At 38.3% G+C, this 25,257-nt stretch overlaps 1 protein-coding gene across 13 annotated transcripts in view; it reads right to left on the reverse strand.

Moving 5' to 3' along the window:
* Positions 1-25,257, reverse strand: part of Prune2 (prune homolog 2 with BCH domain) — a 307,927-nt gene that overhangs the window by 258,816 nt on the left and 23,854 nt on the right. For 4 of the 13 annotated variants that reach the window (XM_087184135.1, XM_087184132.1, XM_087184127.1 and 1 more), the window contains exon 1: positions 11,170-11,358. The exons of 1 other annotated variant lie outside the window; for it this stretch is intronic. In XM_087184135.1, coding sequence (XP_087040261.1) covers positions 11,170-11,340 — 171 coding nt within the window. In that variant the 5' untranslated portion in view covers positions 11,341-11,358. Of the gene's footprint in view, positions 1-11,169; positions 11,383-25,257 lie in introns of those variants that run through there. 8 more of the 13 variants (XM_087184133.1, XM_087184134.1, XM_087184131.1 and 5 more) reach the window with 5 other exon arrangements.

Below are 25,257 nucleotides of genomic sequence, written 5' to 3' on the forward strand. Positions count from 1 at the left end.
TAGGTTTCCAAGCTAGGAATATACTTTGTTTAATAGGTGCTATTCAAATTTTATATTTCCTCCAGAGTTAGTTTCATTAATTTGTCTTCCAAGGTACTTCTTAGAAGTTGTCAAAATTATTTCAAAACAGATTTTTGAAATATGCTTTCTATATCCTTTTGAATTCTGTAAAATCTGTGGTAATGTCTCCTAGATCTTGATATTGTAATTTTAAAAACTGTATAATTGATATTGTGTAACAGGAAGAAAAGGTCTAAAGGAGCAGGGAAAGAGAGAGCAGTAGGGAAAAGGAAAAAAGTTAAAAGAAAAAATATGAGGAAAGAAAAAAAATGGAAACAAAGTTTTTGCAAATAGGGAAGGGTGGAGGGGGTAAAGGGAAGGCAAGGGAAAAGGGGGGGGGAAGCAAGATATTCATGTAATGGTACAAGATCCCAATGATAAATATAATTATTTTGTACCTAAAATGTACCAATAAACTTAATGGGAAAAAAAAAACTTGACTTCTCCATCTCTAGCATATCTAATTTATCCATTACTTTGAAATCATAATTGTTGTAATAATTTTTAAATGTCTCAAGTAGCATAAAAAGATATACACTAGCACGCCCTGCCCAGGTCCCAGGTCTTGTGGAACACGCCCAATCAGCCAGCTGCAGGCAGATCTGCGCGCACCCTGCTGGGGTCAAGGGTGCTCTGAACACGACAAGTCAGCCGTCTGCAGGCAGGCAGGTGTGCGGGTGCCCTGCCAGTGTCCCGTGTAACATGGAGCACACCTAGTCAGCCCGCACCCCGGTACCAAGCCACTGGACCCTGCCCCCCCCCCCGCTCCTCTATACAGCCACATGGTTCCACACTGCAAAGACACAGAGGAAACCAGACCACCAGACCACAGTACTGAGTTCCACTGCTCCCGGCCCAGAGATACAGGCTTCTGAGCCGCCGTCCCACTAATCCTGGTCCAGAGGAAGGGGCTTCCCAGTCACCAACCTGCCCACTCCTCCCAGCCCAGAGGAAAGGGCTTTTGGGACACCTTCTATCCCACTGCTCCTGGCCCAGAGGAAGGGGCTTCTGAGCCACCATCCCATTGCTCCTGGTCCAGAGGAAGGGGCTTCCCGGCCACCATCCCTCCCGTTGCTCCCAGACTACAGGAAAGGGAATTTGGGTCACCATCCCTACTGCTGCTCCCGGCCCCTGTCCCACCTCTCCCAGCTCAGAGGAGGTAATCCATGCAGGCGCCAACAGCCCCTCACCCCAGTCGAAATGAGAAAACACATAAATAAGTCTCAAAATCAGACTTCCAGATCACCTACACTGACCCCAGAGGGAAATGAGATGGAACACTCTGATACTCAACCACCTGGACCCACTGAACTGGCAACAAAAGGGGATCTGGAAAAAATGAAATCAGAAATAATTTCTCAGATAACAGGAGAAATTGTGCCCCTAGTGCAAGACATGATTAATAAATCTAGAGAGGAGCTCAGGAACATGATGGAATCCCAACACAGGAAACAAATGGAATCCATAAAACAGTTGCAAATAGATTTCCAGGACATGAAAAACTCCACTGAAAGTCTACACAGCAGAATGAGCCAATGTGAGGACAGAATTTCAGGTATAGAAGATAAGATTGCAATTAGTGACCAGGAAAAGAAAAATGGCTTCAAAATTATAAGGGAACATGAGAAATCAATCCAGCAGCTGCTAGATGATGCAAAGAAGAATAACATAAGACTGACTGGAATCAATGAAGAAACAGGAGAGAGTGTAGATGACATAAAAAAAAATCTCTTCATAGAAATAATGGCAGAAAACTTCCCAAGGAGGGGAAAAGAGCTTGACATACAGATAAATGAGGCATATAGGACTCCAGCTAGCCTTGATCAAAAGAAATCTACACATAGGCACATAATTGTTAAGATTCCAGAAACTCAACAGAAGAACAAACTTCTCCAAGCAGTCAGAGAAAAGAAACAAATCACATACAAAGGAAAGTCCATCAGAATCACAGCAGACTTCTCAACACAAACCATCAAAGCAAGAAGAGCTTGGAGTGACATATTCCAAGCCCTAAAAGAAAACAGCCTCCAACCCAGATTGATGTACCCTGCAAAACTATCTTTCAAAATGGATGGAGAAATAAGATACTTTCATGACAAAGAGCACCTTAGGAACTTTGTGAATACCAAACCAGCACTCCAAAGAATTTGACACAATATCCTAGGAACAGACATTGAGGATCACAACCCCAGGAAGCAAAGCAGAATGAACCCATCTGGCATGACAAGAAATTAAATGGAAAGGGGGAGAACCCAACAAAAAGAAAAAGTCATGGCAATGACAAGTCAATAGGTTTCAGTTATAACCATCAATGTTAATGGTCTCAATTCACCAATCAAAAGAAATAGACTGGCAGAATGGGTCAAGAAGCAAAATCCAACAATATGCTGCATACAAGAAACACACTTCATTCAAAAGGAAACTCATAGACTGAAAGTTAAAGGGTGGAAAACAATACTGCATGTGACAGGAACCTGAAAAAAAGCAGGAGTAGCTATCCTCTTGGCAGATCAAGTAGATTTCAAACCAACACTGATGAAGAGAGATGAAGAAGGACACTACATCCTTGTAAAGGGAAGAATCCAAGAGGAAGAGATGACAATCATAAATATCTATGCACCAAACACTAGTGCACCCAACTATATAAAACAAATACTAACGGACATGAAAAGTCATATATGCACTAATACAATTGTAGTGGGGGGCCTCAACACCCCACTGTCACAAATAGATAGATCAACTAGACAAAAAATAAGTAATGAAATACTAGAACTCAATCGAACTCTTGAACAAATGAACTTAACAGATGTTTACAGAGTCTTCCACCCCACAAAATCAGAGTACACATTCTTCTCAGCTGCACATGGGTCATTCTCCAAAGTAGACCACATACTCACACATAGAACATGGTTAAGTAAGTGCAAAGGAATTGAAGTTATCCCCTGTATATTATCAGACTATAGTGTGATGAAATTGGAGATCCATAGCAAAAGAAACTCAAAAGATTTCATAAACACGTGGAAATTGAACAACACACTTCTGAATAACCAATGGGTCACAGAGGAAATTCAAGAAGAAATCAGACAGTTCCTTCAATTAAATGACAATGACAATACAACATATCAGAATCTATGGGACACAATGAAAGCAGTCTTACGAGGGAAATTCATAGCAGTGAATACACATATTAGGAAAACAGAACGAGCCCAATTAAACAACCTGATGCTGAACCTCAAGCTTCTAGAAAAAGAAGAGCAGGACAACCCCAAAGCTCATACAAGGGAGGAAATTATAAAGATCAGAGGAGAAATCAATGCAATGGAGACTAAGAGAACGATACAAAAAATCAATGAAGCCAAGAGTTGGTTCTTCAAAAGAATCAACAAAATTGACAAACCTTTAGCCAACCTTGTCAGAAAAAGGAAAGAAAAGGCCCAAATCCATGCATTAAGAAAGAATGAAAAGGGTGAAATTACAACAGACCCAGCAGAAATCCAGAGGATCATCAATACCTACTTCCAGAACTTATACGCCAATAAGATGGACAACACAGAAGAAATGGACAGATTCGCAGATACATATGAATTACCAAAGTTGAACGAAGAAGACCTAAAAATTCTGAACAACCCAATATCAAACAATGAAATTGAAAAGGTAATTAAAAACTTATCAACTAAGTAAAGCCCAGGCCCTGATGGCTTCACTGCTGAATTCTACAAGACATTTAGAGAGGAACTGCTGCCACTACTGTTTAAACTCTTCAATGAAATTGAAAGGGAAGCAATACTCCCAAATTCATTCCTGGAAGCAAGCATCACCTTGATCCCCAAAGCAGAGAAAGACCCAACCAAAAAGGAGAGCTATAGGCCAATCTCACTAATGAACATAGATGCAAAAATCCTTAATAAGATACTGGCAAACAGAATGCAGAAGATCATCAAGAAGATCATACACCCTGATCAAGTGAGATTCATCCCAGGGATACAGGGATGGTTCAATATACACAAAGCAATCAATGTAATACACTATATCAATAGAGCCAAGGACAAAAACCATATAATTATCTCCATAGATGCAGGAAAAGCATTTGACAAAATCCAACATGCATTTATGATAAAAACCCTACAAAACATTGGAATAGATGGTCTCTACCTCAAACTGATAGAAGCCATCTATGAAAAACCAACAGCCAATATCATACTAAATGGTCAAAAACTGAAATCCTTCACACTAAAATCAGGACCAAGACAAGGATGTCCACTATCACCACTCTTGTTCAATATAGTTCTGGAAACATTAGCCACGGCAATTAGACAAGAGAAAGAAATAAAAGGAATATAGATAGGAAATGAAGAAGTCAAATTGTCATTATTTGCAGATGACATGATACTCTATACAGAAGACCACAAGAACTCCACCAAAAGTCTTCTTGACTTAATAACCAAATTCAGTCAAGTAGCTGGTTATAAGGTCAACACACAAAAATCAATAGCTTTCCTCTACACCAATGACAGACTCACTGAGAGAGAAATAGGGCAAAGAATTCCTTTCACAATAGCATCCAAAAAAACCGAAATACCTAGGAATCAACCTAACAAAAGAAATCAAAGACCTCTTCTCTGAAAACTATGGCACTCTGAAAAGAGAGATTGAAGATGATATCAGAAAATGGACAGATATCCCCTGCTCCTGGGTAGGAAGGATTAATAGAGTGAAAATGGCCATACTTCCAAAGCTGTTATATAGATTTAATGCAATTCCAATTGAGATCCCAGCAGCATACTTCATAGACCTTGAGAAAACAATCCAAAAGTTCATTTGGAGCAAGAAGAGACCCAGAATAGCAAAAGCAATTCTAGGTAACAGAGACATGGCAGGGGGTATCACAATCCCCAACCTGCAACTCTACTACAAAGCTACTGTGATAAAAACAGCATGGTACTGGCAAAGAAACAGACCTGAGGACCAGTGGAACAGATTAGAAGATGCAGAAACAACGCCAGACACACTCAGCCATCTCATCTTCAATAAAGGAGCCAAACACCCTCACTGGAGGCAAGATAGCCTCTTTATTAAATGGTGCTGGAAAAACTGGGCTTCAACTTGCCAAAGATTAAAACTAGACCTATATCTCTCACCATGCACTAAACTAAAATCAAAATGGATTAAAGATCTAAATATTAAAATAGAAACTCTGAACCAGTTGGAACAGAGGTTAGGGAGAACCCTTGAAGACATCATGTAGGAAAAGATTTTATGAACAAAACCTCAGTTGCCCATGAACTAGCACAAAAAATCAACAAATGGGATCTCTTCTTATTAAAAGGCTTCTGCACAGCAAGAGAAACCACCAGCAGTGTGAAGAGACAACCCACAATGTGGGAAAAAATCTTCACCTGCTCTTCCTCAGACAAAGGTCTACTATCTCAAATCTATAAAGAACTTAAAAAGATCAGACCTTCCAAATTTAAAGACCCAATCCAAAAATGGGCATCTGAAATGAACAGACATTTCTAGACAAAGAAGTAGAAATAGCAAATAAATACATGAAAATATGTTCAACATCACTGGTCATTTGAGAGATGCAAATGAAAACAACACTGAGATTCCACCTCACTCCAGAAAGAATGGCTGCTATCATGAAATCAACCAATAACAAATGCTGGTGGGGCTGTGGGGAAAGAAGAACCCTGCTCCACTGCTGGTGGGAGTGTAGACTGGTGCAAGCACTGTGGAAATCAGTATGGAGATACCTCAAAGAACTAGGACTGGAAGTTCCATTTGACCCCACTATTCCACTGCTGGGGATCTTCCCCAAAGAATTAAAAGAATCATACCACAGTGATATATGTGCACCCATGTTCATAGCAGCACAGTTTGTGATAACTAAAACTTGCAAACAGCCCAAATGCCCATCAACTGGAGACTGGATAAAGAAAATGTGGTTTTTTTATAAAATGGAGTACTACTCAGGCATAAAAAATGAGAAATTAGAGACATTTATAGCTAAGTGGATGCACATTGAGGCAATACTCTTAAGTGAAATAAATAGGACACACATGTATAAATACCGAATAGTTTCTCTGGTGTGAGAAACTGAAAGTGTAAATAAGGACTAAAATGTATAATGGGTAATGTGAAATAGGAAGAAAAGAGGCAAAGGGGAAGGAAGTGGGAGGACTAGGGGAAAGGATAGAAATGAATGGGATTAATATGAGAAAATGGAAAAATAGGAACAAAATCTTTGTAAATAGGGAGGAATGGAGGGGTTGAAGGGAGGGCTGGGCAAGGGTGAAAAATAAGAACTAAGAGAGACTATGTAAAGGTGCAAATTTCCACTGATGAATGTCATTATATTATATACCTAAAATGTACCAATGATTAGAATGAATAATCGATAATGCAAAATAGGAAGAAAAGGTCCAAAGGGGTAGAGGTAGTGGGAGGGGCAGGGGAAAGGAAAGAAGGGAAAGGAAAAATGCTGAGAAAGGGAAAAAATGGACATGAAGTCTATGTAAATAGGGAAGGGTGGAGGGGGTGAAGGGAGGGCTAGGAATGGGGAAAAATAAGAACCAAGATGCATTATGTAAAGGTACAATTCCCAATGAGAAATGTAATTGTGTTGTATACCTACAATGTACCAATAAAAGAATTTAATAAAGAAAAAAAAAGATATACACTAAAGCTCTATCACAGCATGAGCTGGTACTAGGACATATCTGGGCCCTGGAATAGAGATGAATGAACCATACCAGAACTGTTATTTAGCTTGTCTCCCTACACCTGGCTGACTGATGGATGTCCAATATAAGGTAATTCTAAAATTCAAGATTAAATGATTTCAAGATAAAAAGGTATCTATTGTATTAATAATAAGAGGAGGGGCGGGGATTTAGCTCAGTGGTTCCGGCACCTGCCTCCAAAGCACAAGGTCCTGAGTTTGATCCCTGGTACAAAAAAAAAAAAAAAGAGGCACTAGAGCTTATACCCATAAGCAATGATTTTCTAGGGAATTAGAGCTTCGTATGTCACTTTTGATGAGAGCATACAATTCGACAATGTCTCTTTTAGGTGGAAAAATGCAGGAAATGTCTAGTCAAGTTTAAATAACCTACTGACAAATTAAATAGAATAAAGTTTTTATAAGCGCTTTCATCAAAGGTTAAGTATTCAAATTTATCCCTTTTCATAAAAGTGTTGATAATTTTTTAAACTAGGAGATAAACACGTAGAGTTCTCTTTGGCCTTTCTGCTGGTGTATGTTTTAAAACTTAAACAATAAAAAATGACTCATTGGGCTGGGGATTTAGCTCAATGGTTCTGGTACCTGCCTCGCAAGCGCAAGGTCCCGAGTTCAATACCTGGTACCAAGAAACAAAATAAGAAAAAGTGACTCATAGAGAGCTGGGTGTAATTCCTGTAATTCCACTCCTAGGGCATGTACAGCTCTGGTCTATTGTGCTCACCAGTACTGTGACTCCTAGAATGAGGTACACATGGGGTGCTACGGTTTGGTTCCTAAGTGTGCCCAAAGGTCTGTGTGACAAAGGCTTGGTCCCCAGACTGGCTCTATTGGGAGGTGGTAGAACTTTAAGAAGTGGGGCCTTGTGAGGAGTCTTATGATCATCATGCTGCACCCTTGAAGGAGCTAGTGGAACCCCAGGCCCTTACTTATTCTTCCCTGTTTCTGTGCCTGGGCCATGAGGTAGGGAGTGTTGTTCGGCCACACACTCCCTGCCCTGATGTGCTGCCACACGCCCCAAAGCAATGGTGCCAACCAACCACAAGCCAAAACTCCAAAAAGTGAACCAAATGAAACTGTTCCTTTTATAAGTTGATTATCTCAGGTATCTATTACAGTGACACAAAGCTGACGGACGTAGGGCATCAGCCCATTAGGAAATTCTGTAAGGCAGAACCCTGGCCACACTTACTCACATTTACACAGTCATTTACACAACCCCTGCTGGAGCCCCTGCCAGCACGGTCCCTAAGACCAAGGACTTCTGCCCAGGCAGAGACAACTCCCAACCCACCTAGAGTCAAAGCCCAATGCCAGCTGGACATGCTGATGCCCCCCAGTAATCCAGCTACTTGGATGCCTGAAGCAGGAGAATTGAGATTCTCAGACCAATATGGGCGACTTAGTGAGACTAACTTGAAATAAAAATAAAAAGGGGTAGGTTGTAGCTAGTGGTAGAGTGATTCTGAGTCCAACCCCCAGTACTGCAAAAACAAATAACTTTTTAAAATAAATAATTACTACTTCTCAAATTTGCCCTCGCAATATTCTAACACAAAGTCTAATTTTTTGCTGTTATTTTCTCACAAGTTGGAATGGGTTGAAGAAATTTGTCTTCTTTTCTTGATTAAAATATTTTCATTTCTATTGAAAAATGTGATATAAATATTCTAATTTCTCTTTAATGTATCTTTGTGCAAAAAAAAAAAAAAGAAAGAAAGAAAGACAAGGAAAAAAAAAAGGGTTTTCAGTACTTAGTTCCAGAGGGTTACATCAGGATCTCCTAACACGTCGCCGCTGCCAGGCCTGCCACAACATGGCACAGGCTGCTCCAGTTACTTTAATTATTTCTGCTCCTTTGGATTAGAAGCGCTGGAGCTAATTAGTTAGAGCTTCTCCCCCCATGAACAAGCCAAGATGTGCTTGGAAGGCTTTTTCCATTTCTGCAGTCAGCTTTTTTGTGGTCACACAAAGATCTATTGCTTTAATACTCATGAGTGTAAACGTCTGTATTTGGAACAGACGTCAGGCCAGTGACACCAAACACCTGGTGTGTCAGAAACCCACTCACACATGACAGTAATGAACAGATAAGCGGCTAGAAGCAGGCAGAGGAGAAGACAGTTTCCAGTGTGGTGCACTTATGCAGGTTCTCAGGGAGATGTGAAAGGGATTTGAGGAGCAATTACTGTACTTTGCAAAGATGACAGTTTTTAATGATGCCATTATTTATTACACTGTGTGTTTTTCAGTGACAGAAGAACTCTCACCTCTGCGTGACCTCTAAATCTCATTCCCTCCCTCCCTCTCTCTCTCTCTCTCTCTCTCTCTCTCTCTCTCTCCAGGAAAGACTTTTTAAAACTAAATAGTACCTGGCACACAGTAGCTAGATATTCAAAATTCAATGAGTATTTGAGACATAAAGCAGAGTAATAGGATACATGAAGATATTGTTTACTGATATTCTACAAGCATAATTATATTAACATTAACTGAGCACCATGTTCTGAAATAGCAGCCTTTCCCAATGATAAGTTTCAAGACTTCTAAGCATCATATCTGTCTCACTTTGATATGATTTTATGATTCTAAGTAAAAGAAAAAAGAAAAAAAGAAAAAAAGAAGAAAAAAGAAACAACTATTTTTTAGCCACTCAAATATTTTCTGTTTGTCTGTTCTCTTTTACTGAGAGAATTACCTGGAGTGTCCAGAGGTGCTCCACTGGAAAATTTTTATTATTAACAATTTGAATTTTATATTTGTACTTTTAAGGGGATTTTTCATGTGAATAGATTGTGGAGAAAACTTTTAATACCAAAATATTTGAGCAAGTTTTTCTACCATAGTGTTCTAAATAAATCAATTACCAAAAAAAGTAGGCTGTTTTATTAGAGGGAGATTTTGCTGTTTTTGTTTTTTACTGGATTTTCAATGAATAAGACCTAAAGATTCAAAACTAAGAATGATTTTAAAATGGGAACTTTAACAAGACATAATAAAATGCATCACACCACCAAAATCTTTCTCTGTGATAAGCATCTATAAACTAGATAACAGCTTTTCACAATTTTTAACAGCTTGTAAAATAAATCTTTGTTCATTTGGGCTAGTGACTGTTCAATAATGAATTATGTAAAACTCTTCATTGAAGACTCAAAATTTCCCTATCATTTTATTTTCCTTAAGATAGAATTCTTTCTACATAATTTCTTTAACAACTACCACAATATTATTATCAGTTTCTTAATACTACAGTATCTGCTCTGAAAATTTCTAAAAGTCTAGAATAATCAGAAATCCAAGACTTCTGCTCTGTAACCAATGCAAACACACTGGCCAGGGCAGAGATGTAAAGAAACAAGCACAGTATAAATACTTGTTTACTCTCCAAATAGCAATTGAGTAAGTGAATCCAGGATTTGAGATCCTAAAGGAGTAACAACATTTTAGGAGTGGTCTCAAACTGATTTAAAATGGCATTGTTTATCAACAGATGGAACTGCTGCTATATGCTCCCCTCTCAAGTTGTTTTTGTTGGTTTCTTTTTCAGAAGGCTGTAGCAACTAAGATCCTGTAGATCACATTAAATATAATTTTCACCACTAGAAAAATAGAGAACAAGACTTCTCAAATTTTCTTTGAAGAGTGGTTTTTTAATTCATTCGTAATTCAAATTCACCCTTCCCAGTCTCAAACTGGAAAGGAGGGAGAATATTTTTTTAGAAAGGGGGGATCCGTGATAGGTTGTCTTCTAGATGTGGTGGTGGGAGAAGGCATGGTTAGCTTGGGACCACCAGGTATGGAGGGGCTCCTTCTCACCACTTAATTGGCAAGTCCCAGCTACCAGGAGACAGTAAGCCAAGCAGTAACACCCAGTTAATAGCAAAGAGTATTTCTGCTGTCCCACAACTCTGGAGCTGCCGTTCACAGAGTGGGGTGAGGTCATTATGTGGATCTTTATCAACTATGTCGAATCTTTATAAAAAGAGGAAGTCTGTCTACAAGGCAAGGAACCTCTGAGTCTATTATCTGCTAGGTGAAGGGCATGGGACACCCTCAGAGGGAAGGTGACTCAGCCAGCACCCTGACCTTAAGCTTTTAGCCTCTAGAATTGCAAAACAATACAGTTCTGTTGTTTAAACTTGGGTTTTGGCTGTTTTTTTATAGCAACCCTAAGAAATTAAAATATTAAGATGTAGGTCCGCTGACTGTTCATTATGCAATCTTTTCCCCATTTGTATGTTTAAAATTTCCCAAAATAAAAAAGTTTTTTTAAAAAAACCTGGCACATAGTCTCAAAAATATTAATAATTCTGCTGCATTCTGCCACAGTCTTCCCCAAGGAAACCACCCAAGATCCAAAGTACCTCTAATATCCAAAAATACAGCTGGTCCCTCCTTCCATCCATGAGTCTAATTTCACATCTGTAATCCCTTCTCAAGCAATTGCTGGTAAATCTCTCAAACAAGGCGTCAGAGCGCTCTGTTGTGCTCTTGGCTCTTTCAGATTCCCAGTGGCACATCTTCCTCTCCAGCATAATTGAATGCAGCCTCACAGAGCTCATAGAGCGAGGAGGGGAAAGAGGAGGATCCTGCAGCTCAAACCCTTTATGAAAGCTTTTGTGAACGAGTGTTCTGCCCAAACATGAATGGGCTACTAGATTTACCATACTGATGGCATTTCACACCCGGCAGGCAGGTTAAAAGAAAGTACACCATGAAGTGCATTAAATAACCTCATAATCACATTTAAAGGCTAAGTGAAGCGAGGCCACCACAAGTCCTAAAACACATGATAACAAAAGCAGTCAGCATTTTCCATACCATATGCTTGTAAATGTTATTCTGCAGGGAACCAATTAAAACTATGGAATACTTAGAACACAGACATATGGAACAAAACAGAGCAACTTATCTTGTCACCGCAGTGCTTGCTCAGTACATCTATTAAGGGTGCTGTAATACTGAATTATTAGTACAAATAAATGTTATCTTAATTATGAATACCAAATGGCAATAATAGCACTTAAAGTGTCTGCTTTGATGATGGCATTATTTAGTTTTAAATAGAAGGAGACCCTACTGTCTCCAAAAAGTTATGAAATACGAGTTATACTAAATATAAAAAAATATTCAATCAGGCTGTACCTCGGTCTCTACCTGTTATACCAGGAAAAATAACAATAAAATATTTTATTAAATTCATTGAGCTCCTGGTGAAAACACTTAAGAAGTGGACAAGAAAGACACTGAGAAACAGAATACCCTGAATTGCGATCAGGTGTGATTGTTCCTGAGGGAAAAAAGGCATGTGGATCATCTAACATTTAGATTTAACATTTAAAGGACCTAGACATACAAATTCTAATAAGATGGCTCAAACAGAATAAGAACAATGCCCCAAATTCAGACCATACATGAAATATACAAGAAGAGAAGAGGGGAAAATGTGGAGACCCTCACAGCTAAGAAGTCTATCAACACTCCCCACACAAGATCAGAAAGACAGGTCAGCATAGCACTAGGGCACCTGGGGACTACGTTAACTAATAATCAGTTAGCACCAGGATATGAGCAGCACATTTTAAAACACTAGTCTATGAAAAACTAAAAAATAAAAAATAAAAAAAAACACTAGTCTATGTGCATGCAGCCCACTTTCTTGTCAGTGACCCCTCTGCAGTTGTCTGAGTTGTCTGTTTGAACACATGTACACTTCTCAGGCTTTTTCCTAGGATTTTCTCTTTTACATCCCTGGTGTGTTCTTCACTTGTGCACTTTTCAGTCCCCACGTCTTTGCAGTGGTGGGCCCTCTACCAGCCTCTCCTTTCCTCTGCTCTGCACAGTGAGCTGTAACCCTTCTTTCAAAGTTCTCCTCACTCATCACTTTTTCTGTACAACCCTTCCTGACTGCCCTGCCATCAGATCTTCAGCACTCTGCAGTAGTGGAGATTTCTGAATTGTAAACAGATGCCATCATATCTATTTGCATAAATAGTCAACAATTTGAGGGCAGGATTTGTGCTGGAGTCATCTGTGTGAGTCCAAAGCCTTGCACTATTCTGTGCACACAGCAGGTAAATAAGTGTTTACAAGTGAATGAACCCAAAACACGGGTGCGGGGTCTCTCCCAACATTCAAGCCTTATCATTACAGGCCATCTTTCTTTCCTATCTCTGTCTTTCTAATATGTATCTCAAATGCAGGAGAATATCAAAACAACATGAAGGCACTATTAAAATGATATGGCCCTGGTTCCACTCTGCTATAACTGATCAACTAGAGTTGGTCCTAAGTGCCCAGGTTAGGACCAAGCTCCCCAGGAGTGTGCGATGTGCACCAAAATTTAAGAATCCTGTCTCCATGACTTATTAATAGAAATTCCTATTCCCTATGAGGTAGAAGAAATTGTTTCTGTAAGTCTGCTTTCCAAAACCTGTTTGCCCAGAAATAATTCAGTCTAATAGAGGAATGGTTTCAGGTTATAAGGGAAAAAAAAGCAAATTGAAAGGTAAATGGAAATAATGATATACAATGAATACTTAGAACTCAAAATCTCTGGATTTTACTAAGGTGAATTACAGAGAATCATCAAAGATATTTCCATAAATGCACAGAATAGCGCACTCTGCTTGGGAATACAGTGTGGTCCTCCAGAAAGACTAGGAGCAGGGCACCTCCTTTCTGCATCACTTCCTTTCTTAGGGGGTCAGGTTCCCCTGAACTTTCCAAGACTTTCTCATACCAGGCAATGTATATTACTGATTCCGTAGAGACCCCTATGTAGACAAGTGGATTTCTGAATGTACCTTTCCTTCCTTTTACTTATTCCCTTTCTTATGCTACTCAGGCTCCTCCTTGAACACACAGATATATCAATTACACTTGGTGAAGGTGGTGGGCAGGAGAGAGGTCTGACACCATGCCACTGTTCCTAATGGAATGGACAAAGAGACCATCAATGCCTGCCAATTACTAGAATTCCCAAGCATGCCACTTTATGCACTAGTTTTAAAATAACCATTGGATCTTAGAAGTGACTTAAACCCAAGAGGAAATTTCATATATAATTACCCCAACGCCTGCCATCTCTAGAATTGCAAGTGACTCTAGAGAAGTGCTAATCAAATTGTGCTACAGGAAATATTTTTAGGCATGGAATTTAATATGGGTTGACACATTTGAAAGGAAGTTGTCTCCTCAGGATGTCATAAGACACATAAAACTTTCCTGTAAAAGAGGCAGGAGACACAGGGTACTGAGCCTTACTCTACTAACTAGCTATGAGACCTTGATCTAGACATTTCTGCCTTCTCAGAATTGCACTTTAAAGAAAAACCCATGCAATTATTTTTAAATCAAATGAATGACTTCCAGGAATTACTCCACTTGACTTTGAAGTGACCTTCTAGGAGCTCTTTTAATTATAACATCCGAAAGGATCTCCCTGGGCTACTGTCTTCTGAGGTTCGTGTGATTAATGTTTAAGAAATATTGAGACTTCCAAGTGCAGTAACGAAGTATGGATGAATGAACAATCTGCCAGTGGAAGAAAGAAAATTTTCTCTGGGTTATAAATAGTACATAGCTTGAGGTTTTTAGAGGGACACGGCAGTTGCTATCTTTTATAGTATCACTTCTAGGCACTAGGGTTTGGAAAGAAAACTTCTCTAATGGATACACTTATCCAAAACAAAAAATAAAAATCTACTTAGGCATAGTGTAAGACACACAGTGGCCCTTAGTGAGGTAGACATAGACTCTGGACTGTACAGGAAGTGGGGATGTAGCACTGGCGTTGTTATTGGCAAATTCTGGGGCTGATTAAGCAATTTAGCAAGGCCAAGTTGGGGATCAATAGTTCCGTCAGCAAATGCTGCAGGTCTTGCTGATTTCTGAGAAATTGTGCTCTGCAAGCAAAAGGTCAGCACTGTGGTCCGTGAAATGGTCTTTGGGGTCACCAGAGAGTCAAGATATTGATGACTCTGAGTGCACGAATGCAGACCAACTTCAAGGACAGGGAGCCAGCTAGAGAACCAAGAACTCTCCTTAAGATGGCTATGGGGGGGAAGAAAAGAGGATGGCAAGAGGAGCAATCCATTCTTAAAGCACGCCAGAGGACAGGAGACTTGTTCATAGGGATTCTTTAGAAGTGGAGCGGATCTTATAAGCAAGGTGAGCCACAATATTCTCTAAAGAAGCAATTATCCCTTTGGCTTCATTTTTCTCATTCATGGTCAAGTTAATCCTCTAGCTATATAATGAAAAGTTATTTAGGGAGGACCACAAATGACCTAGTATACAAAGACTTTTTGAATCCCCAAAGTAAAGTTCTGTTGACTATTTTCTAAGAGGTGTAGGGAAGACCGCCCACTTTAGAAAAGTTGTCAAAGAAGGTTAAAAATTTCTGATGAGAGATAAGACTAATTAAGTTGTCTGTCTTAGTCTGTTTTCCATTGCTATAACACAACATTTGAGATTGAGTGATTTATAAAGAAAAGAGGTCTATTCTGGCTCACGGTTCTGGAGGCTGGGAAATCTAGGACCAGGTGGTCATGTCTGGTGGGGATCTTGAGCTGCTTCATGACATGGCAGAAGTCAGAAGAGCCAGTGGGCATATGAGGCAGAGAGAAAACACAAGAGGCAGCCTTATTTCATAACACTCATGCTCCTGGAAACTGATTCTGTCCAGTGATAGCAGGACCTCACTCTCTACCAGGAGAACTAACACAGCCAGTGAGAAAGGCATAGGTCCCTCCCAGTGACCTTCGCACCTCTTCAGATCTCAACTCTGAACACTGCTACATGGCAACCAATTCCAACCTGAGGTCTGAAGGGACAAACCATTATTGGACCACAAAGTGGTTTTCAGGGATTTCCTTCCTTTATGACCTGTGAAAACCAGAAGCAGACAAACCACTCATTCTAATGAATTTAATTGGATAGTTTTGCAACAGGTACCACTAGAGTTAAAGTATTTTTTAGCTTTTTTCTCAAATTATAAAGAGTCTGAGTACTTGTCTGATTAACCCTCATTCACTCAAAAGCAATTTGAATTACATGGAATTATTCTTATCTTACAATATGTATTTTAAAATATAGAAATACACGAGACTTTTCTTTCTGTCCTTTGTACCATCAAGATATTATGCCAGCATACAAAATTAAGAATGATGAAATGAAACACTTTTTAAATTTTCCACTTGAGTGAGCTAATGATATCTTACATTTACATAACTCTTCGGAGTATACTGAGCAGACCCATAGCTTTTCCATAGCTTTTTTTTTTTTCTGGCCGTTCTTAAAATTTTAATTCAAAGTACATTTCATTTAAGTTTAAATGCCTATTAGATATATTCTGAATTATATATATGCAACACAATTTTTTAGAACATTCCTTATTGACATTTGTTGTGCTATTTACACAATACAGAAAGGCATCAATGAGAATTTAGATCCACATGCAGAAAAAAAGAGAACAATTATTAGGAAATAAGTCATAATAAATCAATGGTCCTTAATTTAAATAAAACTGAAGCTTATGGTCAAATTTCTGTCTTAAAAGGTATAAAAGCAGGCAATACAATCATATTTTGGTGCCATGTTTACAGCATTAAGTAGTATTACATTTATAATAAAGCTAATCTTATTTAGCAAATAAGCTTTAGAAAAATAATCTGTGCTGTTGTTTTCTGAATTAAAAATTGCATAGCAAAACCCTTTTTTATAGCTTTTGAACATAATAGACAACACACCAGTATAATATATAGCTTTTGACCAGTACTCTCAAGAGGTTTCCCCTAGCATTTTCCCATTGAGGTAATCAGACTAAGAAACATTGATGTGACAGGTTAGTCACAGGATTGAAAGTAATTTTGACAATGCTAATCATGAGTAGTTTTCATTGACTTCATAGTAAATTTTACCATAAAGACATAACCACTAATTCACTGAAACCCACACAGGTATTTCTATCGATGGGCTAATCAAAAGATACGCAAACCCAGAGTTTCAGTCACAGGCCAGCAAAAACATGCCTTTGCCAGCTTACAACTTGTGAATCATGTTTAAATGCTAATCATACTGGATTCTTGTGTGAACTAATAACACCTGAAGCTTACTAAATGGTCTCTCATTAGAGGCACTTCTCTGTGGTGATACTACAAATGGCTGTTACTACAAATGGCTGTTTCCCTGCATTACCTAAAATTGGCTATTCCCCGGAAAGTTAGCTTCTGTTAATCACTCAGACTTGCATTTTACCACTGTCTATGGTAGGGCATCCAGGAAGTAGTTACTTCTTCCCTGCATGCTAAAAGTGTAACCATGAGGTCAATTTTCTGCCTCCCATCTTAGTGAAATTAAAAATAGCACCTTTGTCATATTGTTTCATGAACTTTTGGATCTCCCTCACTATTGACAAGTAAAATGAGAAACAAAATTAAGAATCTTAAAAGAAATGTGTTGTTTCCGTAGCACCACTGCAGGGACACAAGAATGCCAAAGCATGGCTTCCATAAACTTTGAGAGTAAGATTATGAAATTTACAATACAACTGACTAGCTACAAGAGTGAAATTTTAAAAAGGGAAAAAATGTAGACATACGACAGCCTCATTTTCTTTTTCTTTTTTTTTGGTACTAGAGATCGAACTCAGGACCTTGCACTTGCAAGGCAGGTGCAGTGCCACTGAGCTAAATCCCCAGCCCAACAGCCTCATTTTCTAAGAAGCACATAACTACCAGGTTAGAGCTGTTTAAAAAGGTGGGTAGGGTGTGGTAGTGTGCACCTGTAATCCCAGCTCTCTGGGAGCCTGAGGCAGGAGGACGACAAATAATATCAATCACATTATCTTACAATAACTGGCACTTGTTCATTGCATAACACATGGGGGACACTGCAATTTTTTGAAATTTTTTTCTCATTTAATTCCTCCATCATATGGATAAAAGTATTATTTGTTTTAAATAAATCAGGCAACTCAAGTTTAGAGAGATTAAATAATCTGTCTAATGTCTCCCCGCCTGTAAGTAGATAGAATTGAGATTGGAATTCAAAGAGTCTGCCCCAGAAGCCTGGGCTTACCCACCCCTTTTGTGGGGGGGGGGTCAATGCTGGGGATTGAACCCAGGGCCTTTGCACTGAGCTACATCCCCAGCTCTTCTTTTAAAAAAATGTTTATTTTAAGATGAAGTCTCTCTAAATTGCCAGATTGGGTTCAGATTCATAGCTCTTATCTCAACTGACCCTCTCAACCATGCTGAGGGGAGAACTGGGGAGGTTGCATACAGGCAGGCATTTCCCAGAGCATGTTCCAGTGAACAGTAATCAGTACAAAGTTTGAAAAACATTATGCTCAACAATATCCAAACACAGTCCACTATTACAGGGCCTCTCAGATGCTTCTTGTTAATTCACTATAACTCATTGTGTGTGTGTGTGTGTGTGTGTGTGTGTGTGTGTGTGTGTGTGGTGTATACATGACAGAGAGAATGAGAGAAAGGAGATGGTTCTCAAACTTATTTAACCCTAAAACCCTTTTCCATTGCACCACTTATGGAATACATGTCAGGGCTTCTGTGCAGCACATTTATTTAAAAATGATAAATGTCTATGTCAGTATTTTAGCTATACTATATTCAAAAACATCTGACTAATGTTTACTGAAGATCAGTGTGTCAGACAGTATTCTAGAAGATGTTACATGAAAACTCTTGCTTTCTGTAGCTTATATTCTAAAGAGAACAGAAAAATAAAAATTTTAAATGCATAATATGTCAAATAGGAATAAATGTCAAGAATAAAAAAATAACAAGTAAGGATAATATCATGTGCACACACATGCATATGTTTGTAACTTGTGTATTGGAAGAGGAATGATATTTTTAGTAAAGTGGTCAAAGAAGGTCCCTGAGGGACGGCTAACCTGAAAGAAAGGGAGGGAGGGAATTATCGTAAATCTGCCTTCTGAGCAAAAGTACAGCAAAGGTCCCAAGTAAATGCGAGAAAAGGATCCACAGTTTGTTTAAACCAAGATCCTGTCTTAAATTTCCATTGTGATGATTACTCAGTCCTGTTAGAAAGAGGCCATGATGTTATAAGCATACAGAATTCACAAGTCTGGTACTTCCTCGTAAGATATCATGGAGTCTTCAACTTGGGATTCTCAAAACCTGAGGATCCCTGAGAGCCCATGAAGCCAGGTCTATTTCCATGAAAATTAGAAGGCATTTTTTTGCTCTTTTGCCATGTAGACATTTACATCCATGTTGAATTTTCGATGCATAGATATTTGCACAAAAGCTGGAGTGGGGGAACCTGAAAGAGCCATGGCAAGAATTAGAGCATAGCTGCCCTGGCATCACTGCGGTCATCACAGGACCCAGTGGCCAGCTCACTTGAAAGCACCCTTGACAAAATGGTGAAAGATATGAACTTAACTAACCCTCAAGTGTGCAGGTTTTTACCTCTGTGTTGTAAAATGCAGTTTCTTTTGCATTCTGAAGACCAATGTTTGTTTAGAAGGAAAATCAATTGTGAATTATTTGACTTGTGAGCTGAATTAGTTGTTGCTCACTAAATTTTTTTGAAAATGCAGTTATTTTTAAGAAAATGTGTTATTTTGTTAATATGTAATCAATTTATGCTATTTTTAATGAATCAACAAATATTTAATGTTTCCCATTTAATATCTAATATGATAAATATTGATAAATAGAAAACATATGAATCAAAGCTTTTGGTCATCCTAATTAGCTCTTAAGAGTTTAAAAGAATCCTGAGACCAGAAAGTTGGAGAAGCACTACAGTAATAAGTAACAAAATTATCATGCATGAAATTGTAAATGAGTGTATATATATATGTATATATAGACATGCATATATGTACTATAAATATACACATACATATACTTTTTTAATTGAAGTGAAATCCACATGACAAAATTACCCATTTTAATGTGGCATTTAGTATGTTCACAATGTTGAGCAGCCACTACTCTATCTAGCTCTGAAACATTTTCATCACTCTAAAAGAACAGTTATCCTCATTGCCCTTGGCAACTAACCATCTGTAATCCATGTCTATGAATTTACCAATTCTGGGAACTTCATATAAATGGAGTCATATAATATGTGACCTTTTGTGACTCACTTCTTTCCCTTGGCACAATGTTTTTAATATCCAACCACACTGTAGCATGTATCAAGACTTCATTTCATATATATTTCTTTTCCTTTCCTATATATTTGTTTTTAATTTATTCATCTTCATCTATTCCTTTAATGGTAAATATAGGATCACTGATTGGAAAATCTCTCTGTAATCAAATGTGAATATGCAAGTATGAAGATAGGGTGGTATTTGTCTCAAAGAATATGCAGTATAGCATATTACAGATTCTAGAAGTATATAAAGTTATTTCTGTTTACAGTATGAACCCGCAAAAAATTATGAAACAATTCCTCCAAATACTGAGATAAACATTAATCTGATGTATGATGATTATCATCACCATTCTCACCATCAAGTATATAAAGTCCTACATTGTAAGGGGTAGGAAAAATTATTAACCTTGTAATATTTCCTAATAAAATAAGCATCTGCACATGTAGGTTATTGACTTAGAGAAAATGAGTAGCTTGGTGTAGTGGAGGGAAAATCATTTCGAGGCGAGGCCTGTGTTGGAGCCCAGATCTACTCCTTATTAAGTATAATACTTTTAGAAATGTATCTCCTCTCTCAGGCTTCAATCTTTTCATTCTGAGGGAGGGAGATGCCTCTCCAAGCTTTTGGATATGTACGTGGCTTCACTTACCAGGGATAATTCATATAACTTCATCACTGTTCTTGTCCTATCCATACATTATTTCTATTATTTCTTGGATATACTTTTATATGTAAACAAATTTACTTCACAAAATTATTATTACTACTATAGAAAGGTAATGTCATTTGCAAAGAGTAAAACTTAATGAACTACCTCAAGACATCCAAGGATCTTTACTATGTCATTTTACTTTGCACGATATGAAACACCCACCTTTCAGATAATACTGCTCAGTCCCAAGCTATCATTTCATGAACTGGTAAGCTGAGGCCTTGATGACTTCTAGAAGTTAGGATTCATTACACATTCTGTCTCCCTTGGAAAAGCTGGTGGGACTGTTTACAGCACTGGGTACCACATTACCCATGTAGCGCTTGACAGAGTTTTGAGACCGAGATAAGTGACATTCATAGCTTGAGGTTTATTCTGAACATAAGAACCCAAGGGAATTCTGAAAGTACAAAATTCTACAAACAATTACAATATGGATCCTTAGTATACCAAACAATGGAACCACATTTCAATTTTTATGATTTCTTGGACTCTACTGATAATGAAAGAGATCTGAAATACAAGGAGGCACTTGATAGCGAATCTCCTTTTCCTGGGTGAAATAACTCCTTGGAAATCCATGATCTTCTGTATATATTACAGAGTCTTGCCAAAGTGATTACAAAAATGGACCTTCAATGTGATGTTGTAGCTCCTCTAATCAAAAGTAGATAGTTTTTCACCTGTTAAATCTGAGTAGGCTTTGTGCCTTGCTTTGGTTAATAGATACAAGAGCTCATCAAATGGCTAATAAAATTAAAAGAGATGGGATATGCAAAGTAATTAGCACAATGCCTGGCACAAAGTAAGTACTGGTTAAAAGGTAGCAATTGTCACTGGCAGTGTGCATGTGATAAAAAAAAATCCATTAGGAGTGCCATTGCTCTTCCAGGGACTTTGGTCTCCATATTTTCCCAATCCCCTTAATCCCTCTTCCCACTTGCCCACTTCTGGCTGGGCCCAGAAGTTGTGAGTGGACAGCAAGAAAGTGGGAAGAAACTGTTCCATCCTTGGGTTCATTTTAGGCCAATGAACTCCAGATCCATACTAAAGTTTAGGACATTTATGTCATAAACTGGTGGGGACCTAAAATATCCCCCTTGGTTAATTTTACACTTGAAGAACTAGGAAAATAGCCACAACATATTCACACCATTGTGTAATGCCTAAGTGTTATTTCATTTAATCTTGACAATAATCCCCTGAACTACAAAACAGATTATATATTATATTATTTTACAGATTAGAAAAACTAAGGCACAGAGATATAAATATTATGCCTGATTGACTATGTAGAAGGTACAATAAAGAAAATAAATAAGAACTGATACTTGTTTCCCAACTTTATACTAACTTTAATTTTCTATTTCCTCTAAGGACTCCATGTCTTGGAAGTTCTTATTTACCACTTAACAACAACATTAGTTTTGAAATATTAAAATGGATCCCTGCCTTGGGGATCCCAAAATGCTAGAACTCCAGTGTGGAACAGTTAAGTGGTATTCTGCAACTGAAAGAGAATTATAGAAAGGGTGATTGACTTGCTAAGGTTGCACCTCTTCTACTTTGATGGGAACGCACTAAAATCCCTGTCTCATTATTTCTGAAAGCCACTGCACTACAAAATTCTGCTTTTGTACATGGTGGTAGTCACAGGGACAATTTGGAGCCAAATAACCAGTGGGAGGAAGTAGAAGTAGGGAAATAGAATGATTGAAGGAGTTGTCCTGTCTTCGTGCCAGCTGCTCCGTGGGTGCCACACCTTTTGGTTTAGTGGTTACTCACCCCAAGGGGAGGATTAAGTAGTTCTTCTTCCTGATGCCATAAAAGGGGAAAATTCAAATGAATTTTTTAACAGTAGATAACATCCAAAGTTGATTAAAACTACATGCAAAAAACATTCACATGGGACTCGAACAGAAAGTTTCATATGGGAATGTGACGGTGTGCTGGGAGGAACACCAAACTATGCCATCATTCTTGTTTAACTTAGGGTTTGCTTTACAAGATAGCATAGTAATCTTCCAGCTTGGTGAGTGCACCTCTCTCTGTCTCAGTTTCTCCGTGTGCAAAACGAGAACAAAAGTACCTACTAAATAAGAGTTACTATACAGAAAAATTATTTAGTAAATATTTTAAAAATTTATATAATGCTCTTGTATATGGCCGTGATGGACAAGTATTCTATAATATTGCATTTATGAATGACCCAAGGACCAAAGAAGCTAAGAAATGTACCAGATTTCACACAACTGAGAAACAATTGAACTTGATATTCTAATTTCTCGACCCTTGCTCCCTTTCTTTCATTCTAAGGCTTGCAGGCTCAAGGTTGATGAGACAGAGCAGCCCTCCAGGTTGGACTTGCAACACTGCTCATTTCGCCAAGACCTGTCCTGATTAGCCAGTTCACTGACTTCCAGAGAGAAGACCCAGGCCTCTCCTCTCTACCTTTGTGTTGAATTTCTCAGCATATGGTGAACTTTCCTTGCAAATATCCCCCATCGCACAAGCCCAAAATGCACTGTAGTCAACTTATACACCAGGAACATTATGTAACAGCACTTAAAAGAATTCCATTGGAAGCACTGACCACAGGGAGGGAGCATTCTTGTATTATCAAGAGTCCAAGAACTGAAAATTCTACTGTTAATTTTTGTCTTGCTTATTTATAAGTAAATTGAAACTTAGGAACATAAATCTAATGTTCTATTGGCTCTAAAATCTCTGGTTTTGAAATCCTCAATATGTTTTTCAGAGGTTCAAATACTGAAGCATGAGAAATCCTCATCATCATCAAAGCACACATTCAAATATTTTTATTACATGCCAAGCAGAGCTCCAAGAGTTTTACGTGTACTACCTAAATTAGTGTTCAAAATCCCCTACAATTGGGTCTTATTGTTAGACCCAATTTATATGAAGAAACTAAGACACGGACTTTAAAGGCATTTTTCAGGTATTCTTGTTCCATAAATTCTTCCCTGCTGATCCAAAAGAATCAGTCCAGACTATGTAAAGGTGCAAATTTCCAATGATGAATGTCATTATATTGTCTACCTAAAATGTACTAATGATTAGAATGAATAATCGAAAATGTAAAATAGGAAGAAAAGGTCCAAAGGGGTAGGGGAGTGGGAGGGGCAGGGGAAAGGAAAGAAGGGAAAGGAAAAATGCTGAGAAATGGAAAAAATGGAAATAAAGTCTTTGTAAATAGGGAAGAGTGGAGGGGGTGAAGGGAGGGCTAGGAATGGAGAAAAAATAAGAAGCAAGATGCCTTATGTAAAGGTACAATTCCCAACGAGAAATGTAATTGTGTTGTATACCTACAATGTACCAATAAAAGAATTTAATTAAAACAAAAAAGAATCAGTCCAGCTTCCTAAATCCCAAGCTTCAGATGCAGATGTAGCCTGAAGTCATCTCAAATGTGTCCACAGAAACAACACCAGCCCAAACTTTATCTGAAGGCATAAGACGTAACTAAATAGTTATCAGGGTTTCATTGACTCATAATACTAACAACTGTCCAAAAAGCTCATGATTTTCTTTTTATTTGTATATATACTTATTGGTACATTTTAGGTATAAAATACATTTACATTGATCATTGGGTGCTTGTACCTGAACATGATGCATCTTGGTTCTTACTTTTTCTCCCATTACCTGTGAGTCCTTCACCCCCTCCACCCTTGCCTATTTACATAGACTTCATTTCCATTTTTTTTTCCTTTCTCATAATTTTTCTTTTCCCTTCTTCCCTTTCCCCTTCCCCTCCCGCCATCCCCAAACCCTTGGACCTTTTCCTATTTCAAATTATCAATTATTCACTTTAATCATTTTCATCCTTATTTACACTTTCAATTTCTCATACTAGAGAAACTATTCGGTATTTACACATGTGTGTCCTATTTATTTCACTTAAGAGTATGGCCTCAATATGCATTCATTTGACTCTAAATGTCTCTAGTTTCTCATTCTTTATGGCTGAGTAGTACTCCATTTTATAAAAAAAAAACACATCTTTATTCAGTTTCCAGTCAATGGGCACTTGGGCTGTTTCCAAGCTTTAGCTATTACAAACTGTGATGCTATCAACATAGGTGCACATATATCACTGTGTTATGATTCCTTTAATTCTTTGGGGAAGAGTCCTGGTAGGGGAATAGCTGGGTCAAATGGGACGTGTAGTCCTAGTTCTTTGAGGTATCTCCACACTGATTTCCACAGTGGTTGCACCAGTCTACACTCCCACCAACAATGGAGAAGGGTTCCTTTCTCTCCACACCCCCGCCAGCATTTGTTATTGGTTGATTTCTTGATAGCAGCTACTCTTTCTGGGGTGAGGTGGAATCTCAGTGTTGTTTTCATCTGCATCTCTCAAATGACCAGTGATGTTGAACATTTTTTCATATATTTATTTGCTGCTTTTACTTCTTTGTCTGCAAAATGTCTGTTCATTTCAGATGCCCATTTTTGAATTGGGTCTTTGAATTTGGGGGGTCTGATTTTTTTCAGTTCTTTATATATTCTCGACAGTAGACGTTTGTCTGAGCTACAGCTGCTAAAAATTTC

The sequence above is a fragment of the Heterocephalus glaber genome, unplaced genomic scaffold (assembly GCF_053883595.1).
Source record: "Heterocephalus glaber isolate CG9 unplaced genomic scaffold, H.glaber_assembly_v1.0 deba00001481, whole genome shotgun sequence".
Classification (NCBI taxonomy): Eukaryota; Metazoa; Chordata; class Mammalia; order Rodentia; family Bathyergidae; genus Heterocephalus; species Heterocephalus glaber.